Source organism: Capronia epimyces (genome assembly GCF_000585565.1).
Source record: "Capronia epimyces CBS 606.96 chromosome Unknown aczIQ-supercont1.7, whole genome shotgun sequence".
Taxonomy (NCBI): Eukaryota; Fungi; Ascomycota; class Eurotiomycetes; order Chaetothyriales; family Herpotrichiellaceae; genus Capronia; species Capronia epimyces.
Genome location: NW_006912910.1, coordinates 144,768 through 160,998, shown reverse-complemented (window position 1 = coordinate 160,998; position 16,231 = coordinate 144,768). Strand labels below are relative to the sequence as shown.

The window sequence follows — 16,231 nt, the reverse complement described above, 5'->3', positions numbered from 1 at the left end:
CTAGCTTCCACTACTACTGGAACCTCTCTGCTCCGACGGGTTATTGCATGGCTCGAACTGCTTCACCATCCGGTCGCAAGGAGATCGTGGTACGGGGGGATTTCGATTCTCATAACCGAGGGTATAGTTAATGGATTCTTACTGAAGGATCTATTAACGCATGACGCGGTAGCCTGGCCAAGTATGGAGTACAACCGTGGTAACGACTGTGTCATATGAATAGATCGGGAAGTTGTGTTGGGAAAGTTGAATACATAGGTAGCAGAGACTATCAGCGTCGAATACCTGGCCAGCTGGAGATTGTCTGAGATCTTCCGTAATATACAATTGCTGCTAGTACCTGCGAATGTCTTTTGCAATCCTGTCCGCCGAAATCCCTCACTAAATTATACTGAGGCGCAGAAGATATCTTATGATAGGTATGTAATGGCAGTATTACGCACGAGCTCTGGAACGCCTTGGAAGCCGCTCCTCAGTCGTTGAGTGCTTCCCGGTCCCCACATGCGCCAAACGACTTCCCATGGTCTGGTCGCCCCGACTTGCTCTGTTGATTGCTACGAACTGAAAGTCGCTTCAGGTTGGCTCTCCCTGTCGCTCGCTTTGTTGTTTCTTTCCCCGTTAGTTTTATGGTTGCTGTCTCGGTGCTTTGAGATTGTCTCGCTGTCTGCATTTCTGGCGTCGGACTTCCTTCAGGGAGCCGGCCACATATGAAGTCTTGCAAAAATGTCCGGCTTCAGTCCTGACCTTGACGAAGCCTTGCGCCAGCTCGACGAAGAGTTCGAGGAAGGAGACATCACAAGAAAGGGCTACGAAAAGCGACGGACCCTTATACTTTCTCAGTTCATCTCTCCACAGCAGCTGCCGACGTCGCAGTCACGAGGACTACGCGTACACTCTCCTGACGACAGCGATCATCCCGCCTCTAATGACGCCTCCAGAGCAGCATCTCTCGCGGCTCTTACCGGTCGACCGGTGAGCGAACAGACAAGAAATGGAACAATAACCGAGGGGTATCCCAGCATGAACCGGCAAACCTCGACGCTTAGAGACGAGTACCCGAACGACCCCAGACGAAGTTCCACCTCACTAGGCCATGTCCAAAGATTTCAAGAGCGGGAAACTGGAGGTATACAGCGTGGACCATCCCCGGGAGTTTCATATGACCAGCGACACGAAACGTTCCTGACCGCGAACGATCAGTCGCGCACGGAGACTCTGATGAGCCATAATTATGCCTTCAATCCTGACCTTCAACAGAATTATGCTGGTGCCGATACGCGCAATTCCACCATGCTCGACTCCCAGCAGGGCTACTTCTCGGATTTTGCAGGTCAACAACGAGAAGACCATCAGGAAAACTACGGCGGCGACATTCACCGATATTCTCAGACTGAGCTGACCTCTCCTACAGCGCAAATGGCACCTCCCTTCCTGGGTGCCGGAGAGCTCGAGGGCGGCGCTGCAATCCACCAGATGCCTCTGGAGCCCCGGGAGGTTCCATTCGCCATCTGTGACCCTCATGACTCGCACATCGAGATGTCTAGATTCGAGAACATTGCGGCAGTGCTTCGCCATCGTGCAAAAACGAACCCCAAGCAGGCCGCTTATTGGGTGCTGGATCAAAAAGGCAAAGAGATCGTTTCCATAACATGGGAGAAGCTGTGCAGTAGAGCGGAAAAGGTTGCCCAGGTCATCCGGGACAAAAGCAGTCTATACAAAGGAGATCGCGTCGCTTTGATTTACACGGAGAGCGAGATCATCGAGTTCACGGTGGCACTACTTGGCTGCTTTATCGCCGGAGTGGTCGCCGTACCGATCAATGACCTGAAGAATTATTCGAGACTGAATGTTGTGCTAACATCCACACAAGCCCACCTGGCTCTGACTACGGAGGCCAACCTCAAGAATTTCCAGCGGGATATCACTGCAGCCAAACTGAACTGGCCACGAGGGGTCGAATGGTGGAAGACGAATGAGTTCGGCAGCTACCATCCCAAGAAAAAGGGCGAAGAAATTCCTCTGGTGGTACCCGATCTTGCATTCATTGAATTTTCTACTGCGCCCACGGGCGATCTTCGTGGCGTCGTCATGAGCCATAAAACAATTATGCATCAGATGGCTACCCTCAGTGCGATGATTACCTCGGCGACGAGCAACACTCGAGCTGATACCTTTAATCCCTCTTTGCGAGACAAGCAGGGCCACTTGATAACCGGCTCCAGACATGGGGAGATCCTGCTGAGCTATCTGGATCCCAGGCAGAGTATAGGGATGATTTTGGGAGTGCTGTTGAACATCTACGGAGGTCACACCGTGATTTACATCGATCAGAGAACGATCGAAACTGCCGGGCTCTATGCCAACCTCATCACCAAGTACAAGACCACTTTACTGGTGGCAGACTATCCGGGCCTGAAGCGAGCGGTCTACAACTATCAGACGGATCCTATGACGACGAGGAACTTCAAACGCAATTTTGAACCTAATTTTAGCAGTGTCAAGCTATGCATGATTGATACATTGACGGTCGACGCGGAATTCCACGAGCTGCTGGCAGACCGATGGCTGAAACCACTGCGCAACCCCAGGGCCCGAGAAATTGTTGCACCAATGCTGTGCCTGCCCGAGCATGGCGGCATGATCATCAGCATGCGTGACTGGCTAGGCGGTGAAGAACGAATGGGCTGTTCTCTAAGGCACGAAATGGATCATGATCAACAAGTCGCAGAGAAAAAGGAGGAAGACAGCGCTGCCGCCAGATCTGTCTTCGGCAGCAGTCTCATTGGGGGTGGCACCACCAAGCCTTCCATCGAGCGTTCCACCGAAGACCTGGGAGAAGTCCTCCTGGACAAGGAGGCTCTCAAGACCAACGATATCGTAGTGCTGGCTATGGGATCCGAGGCACGCGCGAAAGCCAGCTCATTCCCCAATGCCGTAAGGTGCGGAGCGTTTGGCTACCCCATCCCCGATGCTACTCTGGCAGTGGTTGATCCGGAGTCGGGTCTTCTGTGCTCACCGCATTCTATCGGCGAAATCTGGGTGGACTCTCCCTCGCTGTCAGGAGGGTTCTGGGCCCTTCCCAAGCATACCGAGACCATATTTCATGCCCGGCCTTATTGCTTCAAGGACGGTGATCCAACACCGACAGCAATCGACCCTGAGTTCCTCCGCACTGGCTTGCTCGGCTGTGTCATTGAGGGCAAGGTGTATGTCTTGGGACTGTACGAGGACCGACTCAGACAGAGGGTCGAATGGGTCGAACACGGCGTGGCGGTGCAGGACCATCGCTACTTTTTCGTGCAACACCTCATCCTTAGCATCATGAAGAATGTCCCCAAGATCCATGACTGCTCTGCTTTCGATTGCTTTGTGAACGATGAGCATCTACCCATCGTCCTCCTCGAGTCGCCATCTGCATCGACGGCTCCAATATCCTCCGGTGGTCCTCCGAGACAGCTTGATATTGCTCTCCTTGATTCCCTAGCGGAGAAAACCATGGATGTTCTGTATCAGGAGCACCACCTTCGGGTGTACTGCGTCCTCATCACGGCCCCCGGCATCTTGCCTAGAGTGACCAAGAACGGCCGAAGAGAGATCGGCAATATGCTCTGCCGCAAGGAATTCGACAACGGGTCTTTGCCCTGTGTCCACGTCAAGTTCGGTGTTGAGCGAGCAGTTCAAAACCTAGCTTTCGGAGAGGACATCAGCGGCGGGATCTGGTCGCCAGATGCAAGTGCGGCTCGGATGGAACTGCTGTATGGACAAGAAACACAGTGGTCTGGGATCGACCCCCGAGAAGTAGTCATCGATGATCGTACTTCCACGGCCCTGAGCAATTTTACGAACATATTCGATTTGATGCAGTGGCGAGTGGCCCGGCAGGCGGATGAACTCGCATACTGTACAATCGATGGGCGAGGAAAAGAGGGTAAAGGGCTCACATGGAAAAAGTTTGACCTGCGAGTCGCCGCGGTGGCCTTGTACCTGCGGAACAAGGTCAAGGTGAGACCGAGCGACCACCTCATCTTGATGTATACTCACTCCGAGGACTATGTGTTCGCTGTGTACGCCTGCATGGTCCTTGGAGCAATTGCAATTCCGGTTGCCCCGTTGGATGCCAACCGACTCTCGGAAGATGCCCCGGCTTTTCTTCACATAGTGGCGGACATGGGTGTCAAAGCTGTGCTTTGCAACACGGACGTGGATCACCTCTTCAAACAGAAGATTGTCTCGCAACATCTGAAGCAATCTGCCCAGTATCTCAAGACCAACATCCCCAGTGTGTATAACACGGCAAAGCCGGCCAAACAGTCGCACGGTTGCCGGGACTTGGGCCTTACCATAAGCCGCTCTTGGATATCCCCATCCAACCCTGTCATTATTTGGACATACTGGACGCCAGACCAGCGTCGAGTTTCAGTCCAACTGGGACATGATACGCTCTTGGGAATGTGTAAGGTTCAGAAAGAAACTTGCCAGATGACCAGCTCGAAGCCGGTGCTTGCATGCGTGAGAAGCACCGTCAGCATAGGGTTTCTGCACACGGTGGTGATGGGCGTGTACAATGGAAGTACCACCTACCTGATCTCGCCTCTGGACTTCGCGCAAAATCCCGGCTCGCTTTTCCTGGCTTTGTCTAGGTACAAGGTCAAGGACACCTACGCCACTAGCCAAATGCTGGACTTTGCCATGGGGCACGTTGCTGGCAAGGGGTTCTCGCTGCACGAGCTGAAGAATTTGATGATTGCCACCGAGAGCCGGCCCCGGCTGGATCTTTTCTCCAAGGCGAGACTGCACTTTGCCCAAACAGGGCTTGAAAGAACTGCCATCAACACAATTTATTCCCACGTCCTTAATCCAATGATAGCATCTCGGAGCTACATGGCTATTGAGCCAATCGAGCTGTGGCTGGACGTGCGGGCTCTGCGAAGGGGCCTCGTCTACCCGGTTGACCCGGACACCGAGCCCACGGCTCTATGCGTGCAGGATTCCGGAATGGTTCCTGTGTCGACTCGCATCGCCATTGTCAACCCCGAGACTTGCCAGCTGTGCCACGTGGGCGAATTCGGCGAGATCTGGGTGCAATCTGAGGCATGCGCGAAATCATTCTACATGTCGAAACAGCTTTTTGACGAAGAACGATTCAATGGCCGGATCGTTGGCGGGGATCCCAATGCCAGATACGTGCGGACTGGTGATCTAGGCTTCCTCCACAACATCACGAGACCAATTGGCCCGGGCAATCAGCCGGTGGAGATGCAGATACTGTTTGTATTGGGTAGTATTGGAGAGACCTTTGAGGTCAATGGTCTCAATCACTTCCCGATAGACATCGAGAACAGCATTGAGAAGTGCCATCGCAACATCACGCCCGGTGGTTGTGCTGTTTTCCAGGCTGGGGGCATGGTGGTGGTCTTGGTCGAGGTGTTCCGGAAGGCCTACCTCGCTTCCATTGTGCCGGTGATCGTCAATGCCGTGCTTCACGAACACCAAATCATCGTCGACATTGTCGCCTTTGTGGGCGACGGCGACTTTCCTCGGAGTCGCCTGGCCGAGAAGCAGAGGGGCAAGATCCTGGCATCTTGGGTGACCCGCAAGCTGCGCACCATTGCTCAATTTGGAATTCGAGATGCTGACGGCCCTGACGCGCAGGATCCTGGGATTCCCGCGGTACGCAAAGGGACGAGCCTGATGGGCAAGAGTCTCAGTCAGCAAGAGCAAAGCAGGGCGTCGATTGCTTCGGAATATCAGGCCAATGCGCCGACAGACATGAACTCCAACCGATCCAGCATTGTCCCTGAGTTGCAGTTCAGCTTGCCACCCAACCACTACCAGATCGACCCCACCGGTCTTTACGATGGCCCCTCACGGAATTCGGGCAGTAGTAGCAACGCTGGGGTAGTCCTGAGAGACAGGCCTTACACTCTGCCGGAGGGCATCGTGGAGATGCCGACCGCCAAATTTGACGATGCAGACGATGGAACCAATCCGTACATGACCGACGAGAAATTCTTCGATCCAAACGCAGACCCAGAAATACCATTCGGCGACCGCACGCCGCAAGCGTCCCAACTTGACCTTGCGCGTGGCAGGCCTCCTAGGCTTGCAGTGGTCAATCCGGACGATTACTCTCCCACCACGAGCAATGACAATACCCCTACTAGCTACACTGCGACCGCCACACCGACCTCTGCGATCCCGCTCTCCGCCACGTCGACTAACGAGCGGGAGGATGAGAGCCCCTATGAAGATCAAGGAAACCCTTTTCGAAATTCGATTCCTGCGTCGGTGCCCAGTTTTGATTTTGTCACGTCTCCCAGCTCCCGGCACCCGACTCGTCAATCAACGGCCGGTGCAGCAGCAGCAGCATATAATCAAGTCACCTCTTCATCAACAGGGCGCGCTTTGCTGCCCAGTCAACAGGCGCGGTATGCAAGTAGCGGTCAGCCAGAGCCAGAGCCAGTGAGGAACCGCCAGGCCAGCGAGACCTCATACGAGGCCACAGACTTGCCTCCAGAGGCTCTATTTTATGCTTCAGCATACGGGGATAGACAATCCAGTGGCGAACAACATGGGCGACGAGGTGCTGAAGGAGATGGGCCGAGCGTGGATTTGAGCAGCGTCTCTGGAAGCATCGCTGTGAGAAGACGGTACGACGGAAGTGCGTATGATGATTATGAGGAGTAACAGGCGAGCGAAGAGAGTAGGCGGAGGTTCCGCGACTGTAGGATCTGGATCTGGATCTGGATCAGGGCATATTTGCTGTAAAGGGTGACGATTGGTATGAGTATGATAACGTCTGGCTTGGTTCAGCTGAACCGGAGGGGATGACTTGTGTACATGTACATGTAAAATGAGATCGAGGTCTGACAGCACATGGCCAGGGGCACCAAGGGGGAGACGAGGCTGAGGCTAAGGCTGGGGCTGGCACGTGAGACTCAGCCTCGCTCCCCGCGTCTCGAAGCACAATAACCGCGGCTCCTGCAGACCGTCTGGAGGCGGGGAAGACCAACTCAGTTCGTCGCTCCTGTGCCTGCACTGCCGCTGCGTGCCCCCCCCCCCCTCTTCCGATGCCGCACACTGGATGGATACTGGATACTGGATACTGGATAGGGATACCCATGCCCTGTCCTCCGTCTGTATCTCCAACGCGGCATGGCCTGTCGTTGATGGACCCCGACGATCTGACTGCGCAGCTGAACCGGACCGACAGTATATAATCGGGTCAAGCAGGCCCCGACCTCTCAGACGGGCGTATTCTGCTTCTCCCTGTTGCAGCACGTTGGCAGCTGAGCTCCTCATCCATAGCCAGATCGACCTCTGACCGTCTCTGACCACCTCTGAACCCCTCTAATCACCTCCGCCACCATGCCTCCAGCCACCATGCGTGCAGTCGTCCTCAAGGGTGACTACCAGGTACGATCTGTTCAATCACCCTCGTGCAGGGACAGGGACAGGGACAGGGACAGGGACAGGGGCAGGGTTGACCATGTGTCTTTTTACCTCTAGGTTGCCGTCGAGGACAGACCGACTCCCAAGATCCAGCAGCCCACCGACGCCATCCTCAAGGTGTCTTCGACCGCCCTTTGTGTGAGTAGATGGCCCCACCAACCGCCGCGTCGACCGTGGGTTGACTGACGCCTTGTCGTTCAGGGCTCTGATTTACACTTCTACCGCGGCCACCTCAAATGCCCGCCGAACTTTATCTGCGGCCATGAATTCGTGGGGAGCATTGTCGAAAAGGGGGATGCCGTCCAGAACTTCCAGGTGGGCGACAAGGTCGTCGTGCCTTTCTACACGGCCTGCCAGGAATGTTACTACTGTGTGCGCGGCCAAGCCAGCCGCTGCGCAAAGGGCGAACTCTTTGGCAACTCGGTCCCGGCAAATACGGTCGATGGCGGACAGGCCGAGTATGTCAGAGTGCCCTTGGCGGCAACGACCTGTGTCAAGGCACCAACCGGTAGGCCGACTTGACCGGACGACAGGTTCTACGTCGAGCTGACGCTGCAGCCTCAGGAATCCCCGAAGAGATGCTCGTGCTGATGGCGGATATTTTCCCGACCGGTTACTTTGCTGCGTCCCGGTTCCTGAAGGACCTTCCGCAGCGGGATCGCGACGAGTTCACCACGGTCGTGATCGGCTGCGGGCCTGTCGGCATCTGTGCCATCACCTGCGCCCTCACCATGGTCAAGACGGTGTACGCCATCGACTCCGTGCCCGAGCGGTTGGCCGAGGCAGAGAAGATTGGGGCCATCCCGATCAATCTCAACGACAATCCGGTCGAGAAGATCAAAGCGGCCAGCGGAGGCCGAGGCGCGGACGTGGTGCTTGAGGTCGTGGGACACGCAGACGCATTCATGCTGGCGTTCGACATGATTCGTCCCTGGGGTAAGATCAGCTCGATCGGCGTGCACACGGAACAGCTCCCTCTCAACGGTCTGCTGTGCTACGGAAAGAATGTGACCATGGCGTTTGGTCGCTGCCCGGTCCGGAGCATTTTCGAGGAAGCGCTGGCCATCTTGGTCAAGGAGCAAAAGAAAGTGGCCTTCCTGTGCGGCAAGACCATGTCCTTGGAAGATGCACCTCAGGCGTACAAAGACTTTGAAGCCCGAAAGGTCCTCAAGGTCGTGTTCAAGATGCCTGGGGAGGCCACGGGGGAGAACGTGGTGGACAAAATCTAGGCTCGGCTGCGAGGCCGCCATCCGGCGATACAGGTGTGTGTCTGCCTGGGCCATGTAGTGCATAACAACAATATGATTTGGACTGGTGCGTCTGTACTCTGTAGAATAGTGTCGACGGGCTTCGGGACTAAGGAGGCCCCCGAGACGCACTGTTGTCGTCCCGTCCCCCTGAGAGAGTTGCCACGGCGCCGGTGCAATGCCGATACCGGAGCCTGGACCCCGCAACTGACCATCTTCCGAGACGCGACTCCTCACGGTGCCGCATTTCGAGAAGCCGGGCAGCCGCGGCTTCTCCAAATCTTAGCAACAGTGTTTCCTTCCGAGATCGTCCAGGTTCCGAGATGTCTTGCTCTCCCCCTATCACAGCTGCCTCCGTTTGCGCGCCAGACGCCGCCGGGCGACTCCGAGAGCACGACCGGAACGTCCTCTGTCCTCCTTTGCGTTGTCAGTCATATTCAGGACCTTGGTTGTGCGCGCCGAGGCTGGCACTCACACTCGCTTCCTCCTCGCACACTGTTCGGCCGCGTTCTACAGTGCAGGCCATCTCAGGCAGCCCAGTTGTCCTCTCCGTCTCCGAGCCATGAGGACGACAGTAGGCAACGTCTTGCACCGAGCCAACGGCCTCGGCCTGCGGGCCCAGAAGCCCTCGCGACCCTGTAGGCTCAGGCCTCAACATGGACTTAGACTACCAGCCTATGCGAAGACCGTCGGCTTCCAATGCCGCCGCCATGCATCGTCGTCCACGACGAATTTGAAATCGACCCAAGGGTCTTCCCCAGGCAACGCCGCCGCAACCGCGCCCTCGCCGCGACCACTGGACGGCATCACGGTCGTCAGCATCGAACAAGCCATTGCGGCTCCATTCTGCACTCGACAACTTGCAGACCAGGGTGCGCGAGTGATCAAGATCGAGCGGCCGGGGGTGGGGGACTTTGCACGGGACTACGACACTCGTGTCGACGGACTTGCCTCGCATTTTGTCTGGACCAACCGATCGAAGGAAAGCCTGGCGCTGGATCTGAAGGCGGCCAAGGACCGCGACATCCTGAACAAACTCCTCGACCGTGCCGATGTGCTGGTGCAAAACCTGGCGCCCGGAGCCACCGCGCGGCTGGGACTGTCGTATGACCAACTCAAAGACGCCCACCCGTCTTTGATCGTGTGCGACATCTCGGGATACGGCCAGGACGGGCCGTACAGCCAGAAGAAGGCATACGACCTCCTGGTGCAAGCCGAAGCCGGCATGCTCTCCGTCACCGGCACCAAGACAGAGCCGGCCAAGGTGGGCATCTCGATCGCCGACATCGCGGCCGGCATGTACGCGTACAGCAACATCCTGGCGGCGTTGCTTCTGCGGCAGAAGACCGGCCGGGGCAGTCGGCTGGACATCTCGCTGCTCGAAAGCATGGTCGAGTGGATGAGCTTCCCGCTGTACTACACGTACAAGGGCGCGCCTGGGCCGACGCCGACCGGCGCCTCGCACGCCGCCATCTACCCCTATGGCCCGTTCGACACGGGCGACGGCGGCTCCGTCATGCTCGGCATCCAGAACGAGCGCGAGTGGGCCAAGTTCTGCGCCGTCGTGCTCCAGGACCCCGGCCTGGCCCTGGACCCGCGCTTCGCCAACAACTCGCTGCGCGTCCAGCACCGCGACGAGCTCCGCCGCCTCATCTGCGCCGCCCTCGCCCAATACTCGGTGCCCGAGGCCGTGGCCAAGCTCGACGAAGCCTCCATCGCCAATGCCGCCGTCAACACCATGGACGGCGTGTGGAACCACCCGCAGCTTCGAGCCCGCCGCCGCTGGACCGAGGTCGAGACCTCCAAGGGCTTCGTGCCCGCCTTGTTGCCGCCCGGCTTCGCCCCCGTCGACGACGCCCATCCCGACGGCCTGCGTCCCAGGATGGACAAGGTGCCCGACGTGGGAGAGCACAACCAGAAGATCCTGAAAGAGCTGGGAATAGACGAGTAGATGCTGGAATAAGGCTTAGGCCCGGCTCATGCCTATGTTGATCTGATCCGATATGATTGATCGACGGCATCAGCATCGGCATCGGCATAGGCATCGGCATCGACATAGGCATTCGTGCCCGTACAGAGTCCAGCCTCGGGGGAAGGAATGGACGGGCCTCCTAAGCCCTCTCTCTCTCTCTTTCTGCATCTTCAAGCTGGCGGGCTGGGCTGTCCACGGCGGCCCCGCAGTGAGTGAGTGGGAGAGCGGTCAGGACAGTCAGTAAAAATAAACCCGCCAACCCCGTCCGTCAAGAGTCAGAAGCTACGCAGGTGTCTATACAGGTGAAAGATATAGTAACAAGACATAGGTACAACACTACACGGGAAGAGAAAGGTCTACCCATCGGTCCATGCAGACATAGCCGGTCTAATTATACAGTACAGATATAACAAGTTACATATCAGCCGCTGCCTCAGGATCCTTCTGAAAGGCAACCACTGGAAGTTTGAAGTGCTCTTCCCCGCGCAAAAGCGGTGGAGATGTGATGCGTGTCTGTGTCTTCATCGCGCTCTCCTGACTCGATGCTCGTCTCGCCGTCGTTTACCTCTGTTTCGTTTCGTCTTCCCAGGCCCCAGTGGTATGTCCCGCATCAAGAAGGACTGCAGGCGTATCATATAATCATCCATATGGCCGGAGGAGCCGGAGCCGGAGCCGGAGCCTTCAACCTGTGCTTCAGCCAACGCCGTCTCCGTCGCGCCAAACGGTCCGGGGGTTTGGGCTTCATTGGTCCGGGGCGTGGCGTTGGCTGTCCTGTCCTCGAAGTCTCCGTCATCCGCATGTTGCACTTCACGCGCAGCGACCTTTGCAGCAGCACGGTCTTCTTGATCCTCAGCCTGCTCCAGCACGGCCAACTTACTATTGTCATTCCCTAGAACTCGGTCCATTGCGAGTCCGGCAGCATCTTCTTCCTCGGTGTGGTCGTCGAGCATATCCCGGTACGTGAGCTTGTTCATATAGTCGGTCGTGAAGTCTCCCTCTTGGATCACCACGTCGTCGAGGAGTTGTTTCTGGCTGGCCTTGCGGAGGATGTTGGACTCGATGGTATGTTCAGACACGAACCGATAAATATGCACGTCCCGCGTCTGGCCAATCCGATGAGCACGGTCGGTACATTGCTTGTCCATGGCAGGGTTCCAGTCCAAATCGTAGAAAATTACCGTGTCAGCACCGGTCAAATTGATGCCCAGACCGCCGGACCTGGACGAAAGGATGAACGCCAGGATGCGCGTATCGTTGTTGAACCGATCCGTCAGGATCTGTCGCTGTTCGATCTTGGTCGCGCCGTCCAACCGCAGATATCGATGGCCATGAATATTCAAGAACTGCTCCAAGATATCCAAAACCTTGGTCATCTGAGTAAAGATGAGCGCTCGATGCCCACCGGCTTGCAACTGGCGCAACAACTTGTCCAGTCTCTGCAACTTGCCGCAATCATACTGCAGGAGGCGCTTGTCGGGAAAAGCAATCGACAGCTTCATTCGAGCCTGGTGGAATGGGTCTGGATTCCAGCCCGCTTGTGCTTCCCTGATCGCGACTGCTCCGGCTTCCGTCACCGTGACGGTGCTGAGGTCCGTGGCGACAACGGCGGGTGTGATGCAACCAAATTGCTGGACGAAGGGTTCCATCTGTTCGGACCTCGATTGGATCGAATGGATGAGACTCCGAGACGGTGCTGGCGACTCCTGGCTCCTCCCCATGGACGTGGCTTTGTGCGGAGCCGCTCTTGACAACCGAGCGCAGTTTGTATCGATGGTGAGTTGTTGAAGCAAGCCTCGGCCGTAGATCGGATGCTGATGGTGGCGATAGGCCTCAAAGTACATGGTACGATCCAGTTCTTGGATTCGAGACTTTCTTCCGACATTCTCAAGCGACCCCAGCACTCCTGCGCGATTCTCGCCATGCCACACAGAATCCCGCGAGACCCTGCGATGCTGCGACTCTCGCAAAGCTTTGAGTTGGTGATAGGCGTGTCGTTTAGCAGTCTCGATGACTTCGATCATTGACATCCGCTCTTTTGAAATAGGGGCAAGTTGGAGGAAATCCAGGTCTAGCTTGTTCGCAGCATCGCGCATCAACCTTCGACGTACCAGCAGATCTTTGATCTCAAAATCCGCCACAACAGATTTCGGCATCGCGTACGAGGTATTGATGGGGCGAGTCTCGAAGAGATCGGGGTGATTGCACACCTTTCGAAGTTGCATTAAAGCGTTGATGATGGAGAGGTAATTGCCGGACGAAAGCGTTTCTCTCGTCGATGCTCGCGCCATGAAGCCGTCGTACAGTTGTCGTTGACGCTTGGACAATCGGCACAACTCGACGTGTTCGTATTTGAGTGGCATCTGCTTCTCGACATCGGCCTTGAGCCGGCGGAGAAGGAAAGGCCGGATGACTTTGTGCAACTTCGCAACCTGCTCCTTGTCTTCTGCATCGAGCACCTGGCGGCCGTGTTCGAGAATGGACTCTACAGGTCGTTTGAACCATTCGGACCATTCTTTCAGGCCGGCGAACGCATCATCCTCGCCCTGGTTCTCCTGACCGTAGTGGAGGAAGAATAACAATGACCAGAGTTCCGTCAGATTGTTCTGAAGAGGCGTCCCAGTCAAAAGAAGTCGAGCTCGGGTGTTGAAGGTCATCATAGTTTGCCACCTTTCCGATCGGAAATTCTTGATGTTGTGAGCTTCATCGAGGATCATACAATGCCACCTTCGCCTCTTGAAGGAGTTGGCATCTTGCAAAACGAGTTGGTACGAAGTGATGCAGACATTGAAACTGTCATCAGCCATCCACCCCCGCCTCTTCTGTTTTCTCTCTTCCAGGCTGCCATAGTAGGTCAGGATCTTGAAGCCAGGCAAGAACTTTTTGAATTCCATCTCCCAGTTCAACATCACGCTTGTTGGTACCACAATGAGATGCGGCCCCCACACCTCATAAACTTCGGCCAGATGTGCCAGGAGGGCAATGCTTTGAATGGTTTTTCCCAGCCCCATTTCGTCTGCAAGGATGCCGTTCCTTCCATGAGCATAAAGATCCGCAAGCCAGTCAAGGCCTTCATGTTGATACTCTCGAAGAGTGCCCCGAAGGAGACGCGGCACGGGCGTTTTGATGGTCGACTGTTTGACCTCGGGAGGTGATGTGGGCGGGACAGAGTCGGCATGTGCGTCTATTGAAGAGACTGATTCGGGTTCAGAGACTTTCGTTGCCGTTGTATGGGGTGAAGTCTGTACGCTGAGTTCCATACTACCTGGGTCTTCCGACACTGGGCGACTTGTTTGACGGTTGATAGCCGCTGACGCATCGGCCATCACCGTATCCTCAAGGTTCGGCGGTGATCCTGCTTGAGTTTGCTGAAGAGCATCTAGACTCGACGGACTGGTGTCTTGGGGAGGTCTGATCTCCTGCATGGGATGGTCCTCGAGAACTTCCACCAGCGGCTTCTGGATGTCAGGGTCTTCATGTTCAGAAGTATCGTCTTCGTCAATGGTCGGAGCCATGTCTGCAATTTCCTTCTTCGAGAACAATGACAGGAGTCCACTTTGCGGATCGTCATCTTCGCTTTCTCCGCCTTCGTCGTCGACTTCAGTTTCGTCAGATCCGTCCGTATCAAACTCACTGTCCATCTCAGTCTCTGGGTCCGAGTCCTCTTCCGACTGGGTAGTATGATCCCCTTCGTCTTCTGCAGCGTGGATCTCAGGGCCTTCACTCTCCACGGTCGGTATGTCTGGCAAGTTCCCATACTTCCGCTTCAACTCTTCGACAGACATTTGTGCATCGAGATCATCGGCATCCGCCCCAGAGTCGGAGGAGCTTTCGCTCTCTGACATCTGTTCGCTATCTTCGGAATCGGGTCCAGCAGAATCACTGGAAGACAAGTCCGTTTCACTGTCCGTGGGCAACTCGTCCTGCTCCACAGCTCGGCTGAGCATCTGGTCGGTTCGATCTAAGACGCGGGCAAGGTGGCCCTTCATCTTGGCTTGCTGCTGATCTTCATATTCCTTCTGTCGTATCGCATCAACCTCGGCTTTGACCGCCGCCCACAACTTGTCAAGGTCCTTGACTACCAATCGATATGAAGCAATGGTAGCATCTCGCTTCTCCTGCTCAATTTCTTCTGCAGTCTTGACTTTATTGCGCTTTCGTTTCTCTTCGACGTATTTTTTCGCCTCATGTGCGAGTAATTCGGCCTTTTTCTTATGGTCTCTACTTTCTGCTCGGAGGAGGGTCCTGAAGTGGGATATATGCGCAAGAAGATGGTCGAGATGGGCGAACTGCTTCTTGGGTTCACTTTGTTTGTCGGGCAAGGCATTGAGAAGCCTCTGGTCCAGAACTCCGCCTCGCCTTTGCGCCTCCCGTACCCTTCGTCGAGCGATTGCCTCCTCCTTGATCTGGTCTGGCGTCAACGTATCCTCGCCGGCCCTGGGTTCCAAGTCGTCTAGTTCTAAAAATTCCTTAAATGAAGCATATTTTCTCGTTGGGGGGATGTTGGCGGGTGTCGCAATCGATGGCTTGGGAAGCTGGACGCGAAAGGTGACCTTCTGTAGAGTCGGCGGCGTGCTTGTTCCTGCCAGTAATTCTAATCCGTCAGAGGTATCCGACTGGTCACTGTCGTCTTCTGAGTGGCCATTCACTGCGCCATTCGTGTAGATTTTGTCCTCGTGATAGCCGTTGACTTTTGGGGGATTCTCTCGATGTTCGCGAGGCCTGGTGCGGTGGCGGGGAGACTTTGGCCGGGGTGTGCTTGGAGGCTTGGAGCGGACACTGGGCTCTCGGCCGTTCCTTTGCGCCTCTTCCACCTTGACAGACCGCAAGTGCTCGTGATTGCGGTTCTTGGGAGGGCGGCCAGGGCCACGTTTGGTGACGGGCGGCGGTGTTTGGACCTCGACTTTGGGCTTTCTGGGCAAGGCATTGTACAATGGCTTCGCATGCTTTACACGCTCCTCCTTGACCTTCTCGAAAGCGGCGCGTGTCTGCCTCCTACTTGACTGCGGCTGGAGGGAGAGAGGGATGATGTTTGTCCTGCCCGATCTCCGCCGCCCATTTTCCACAAACGATGCCGGCCCTTCCGCCACGACTCGTTTCCACGGCGGGGAGATGGTTCGAGGGGAGGGCTTGTGGTCAGCACCTGCAACTTTCCGCTTCTTCGCCGGGGGCGCCTCGTTGTCATCATGGGCGAGCGGGTCTGATACCTGGCGAACGGGGGTCGGAGGTCCGCTATCAACATTTCCTGCACAACAGTCAATGAGAAGGTCCCACGCGGGCGTGTTGTGATGAAGCATGCCTTGTTCTGGAGGATGGGGATGGGATTCGCCGGTCGGGGGAGTATTCGGCATTTGGCGCGACTTGCGATGCGGTGCCTTTCATGGCAAAATTGATCCTTAGAATAACAGCCAAGTGACGACGGGCATAGTCGACGAGCGCGGCGTGATAACGGGATTTTCGCGAGGCAGGATGTTCACAGACGCGGGAACGGTTGCCTGACGGAGTTTGAAGCAGCCCAGGGCACAGATGGGAGATTGAGGTGGATATGAAGTTCAGCCTGTTG

The 16,231-nt window shown here is 56.1% G+C and overlaps 4 protein-coding genes across 4 annotated transcripts; 3 read left to right on the top strand and 1 right to left on the bottom strand.

The window, feature by feature from the left end:
• Window positions 1–723: 723 nt before the first annotated feature.
• A1O3_07857 (uncharacterized protein) lies at window positions 724–6,687 on the top strand (the record flags this gene model as incomplete). The annotated part of the gene is made up of 1 exon (XM_007737962.1): window positions 724–6,687. One exon carries the CDS (start codon window positions 724–726, stop codon window positions 6,685–6,687), a length of 5,964 nt encoding a protein of 1,987 aa, XP_007736152.1.
• A 681-nt stretch (window positions 6,688–7,368) lies between these two features.
• A1O3_07856 (uncharacterized protein) lies at window positions 7,369–8,681 on the top strand (the record flags this gene model as incomplete). The annotated part of the gene is made up of 4 exons (XM_007737961.1): window positions 7,369–7,416; window positions 7,510–7,590; window positions 7,654–7,960; window positions 8,017–8,681. The coding sequence occupies 4 exons, from the start codon at window positions 7,369–7,371 to the stop codon at window positions 8,679–8,681; spliced, it is 1,101 nt and encodes a 366-aa protein (XP_007736151.1).
• A 580-nt stretch (window positions 8,682–9,261) lies between these two features.
• A1O3_07855 (alpha-methylacyl-CoA racemase) lies at window positions 9,262–10,650 on the top strand (the record flags this gene model as incomplete). Its single annotated transcript, XM_007737960.1, has 1 exon — window positions 9,262–10,650. The coding sequence occupies one exon, from the start codon at window positions 9,262–9,264 to the stop codon at window positions 10,648–10,650; it is 1,389 nt and encodes a 462-aa protein (XP_007736150.1).
• Window positions 10,651–11,192: 542 nt separating this feature from the next.
• A1O3_07854 (adenosinetriphosphatase) lies at window positions 11,193–16,019 on the bottom strand (the record flags this gene model as incomplete). Its single annotated transcript, XM_007737959.1, has 1 exon — window positions 11,193–16,019. The coding sequence occupies one exon, from the start codon at window positions 16,017–16,019 to the stop codon at window positions 11,193–11,195; it is 4,827 nt and encodes a 1,608-aa protein (XP_007736149.1).
• Window positions 16,020–16,231: the final 212 nt, after the last annotated feature.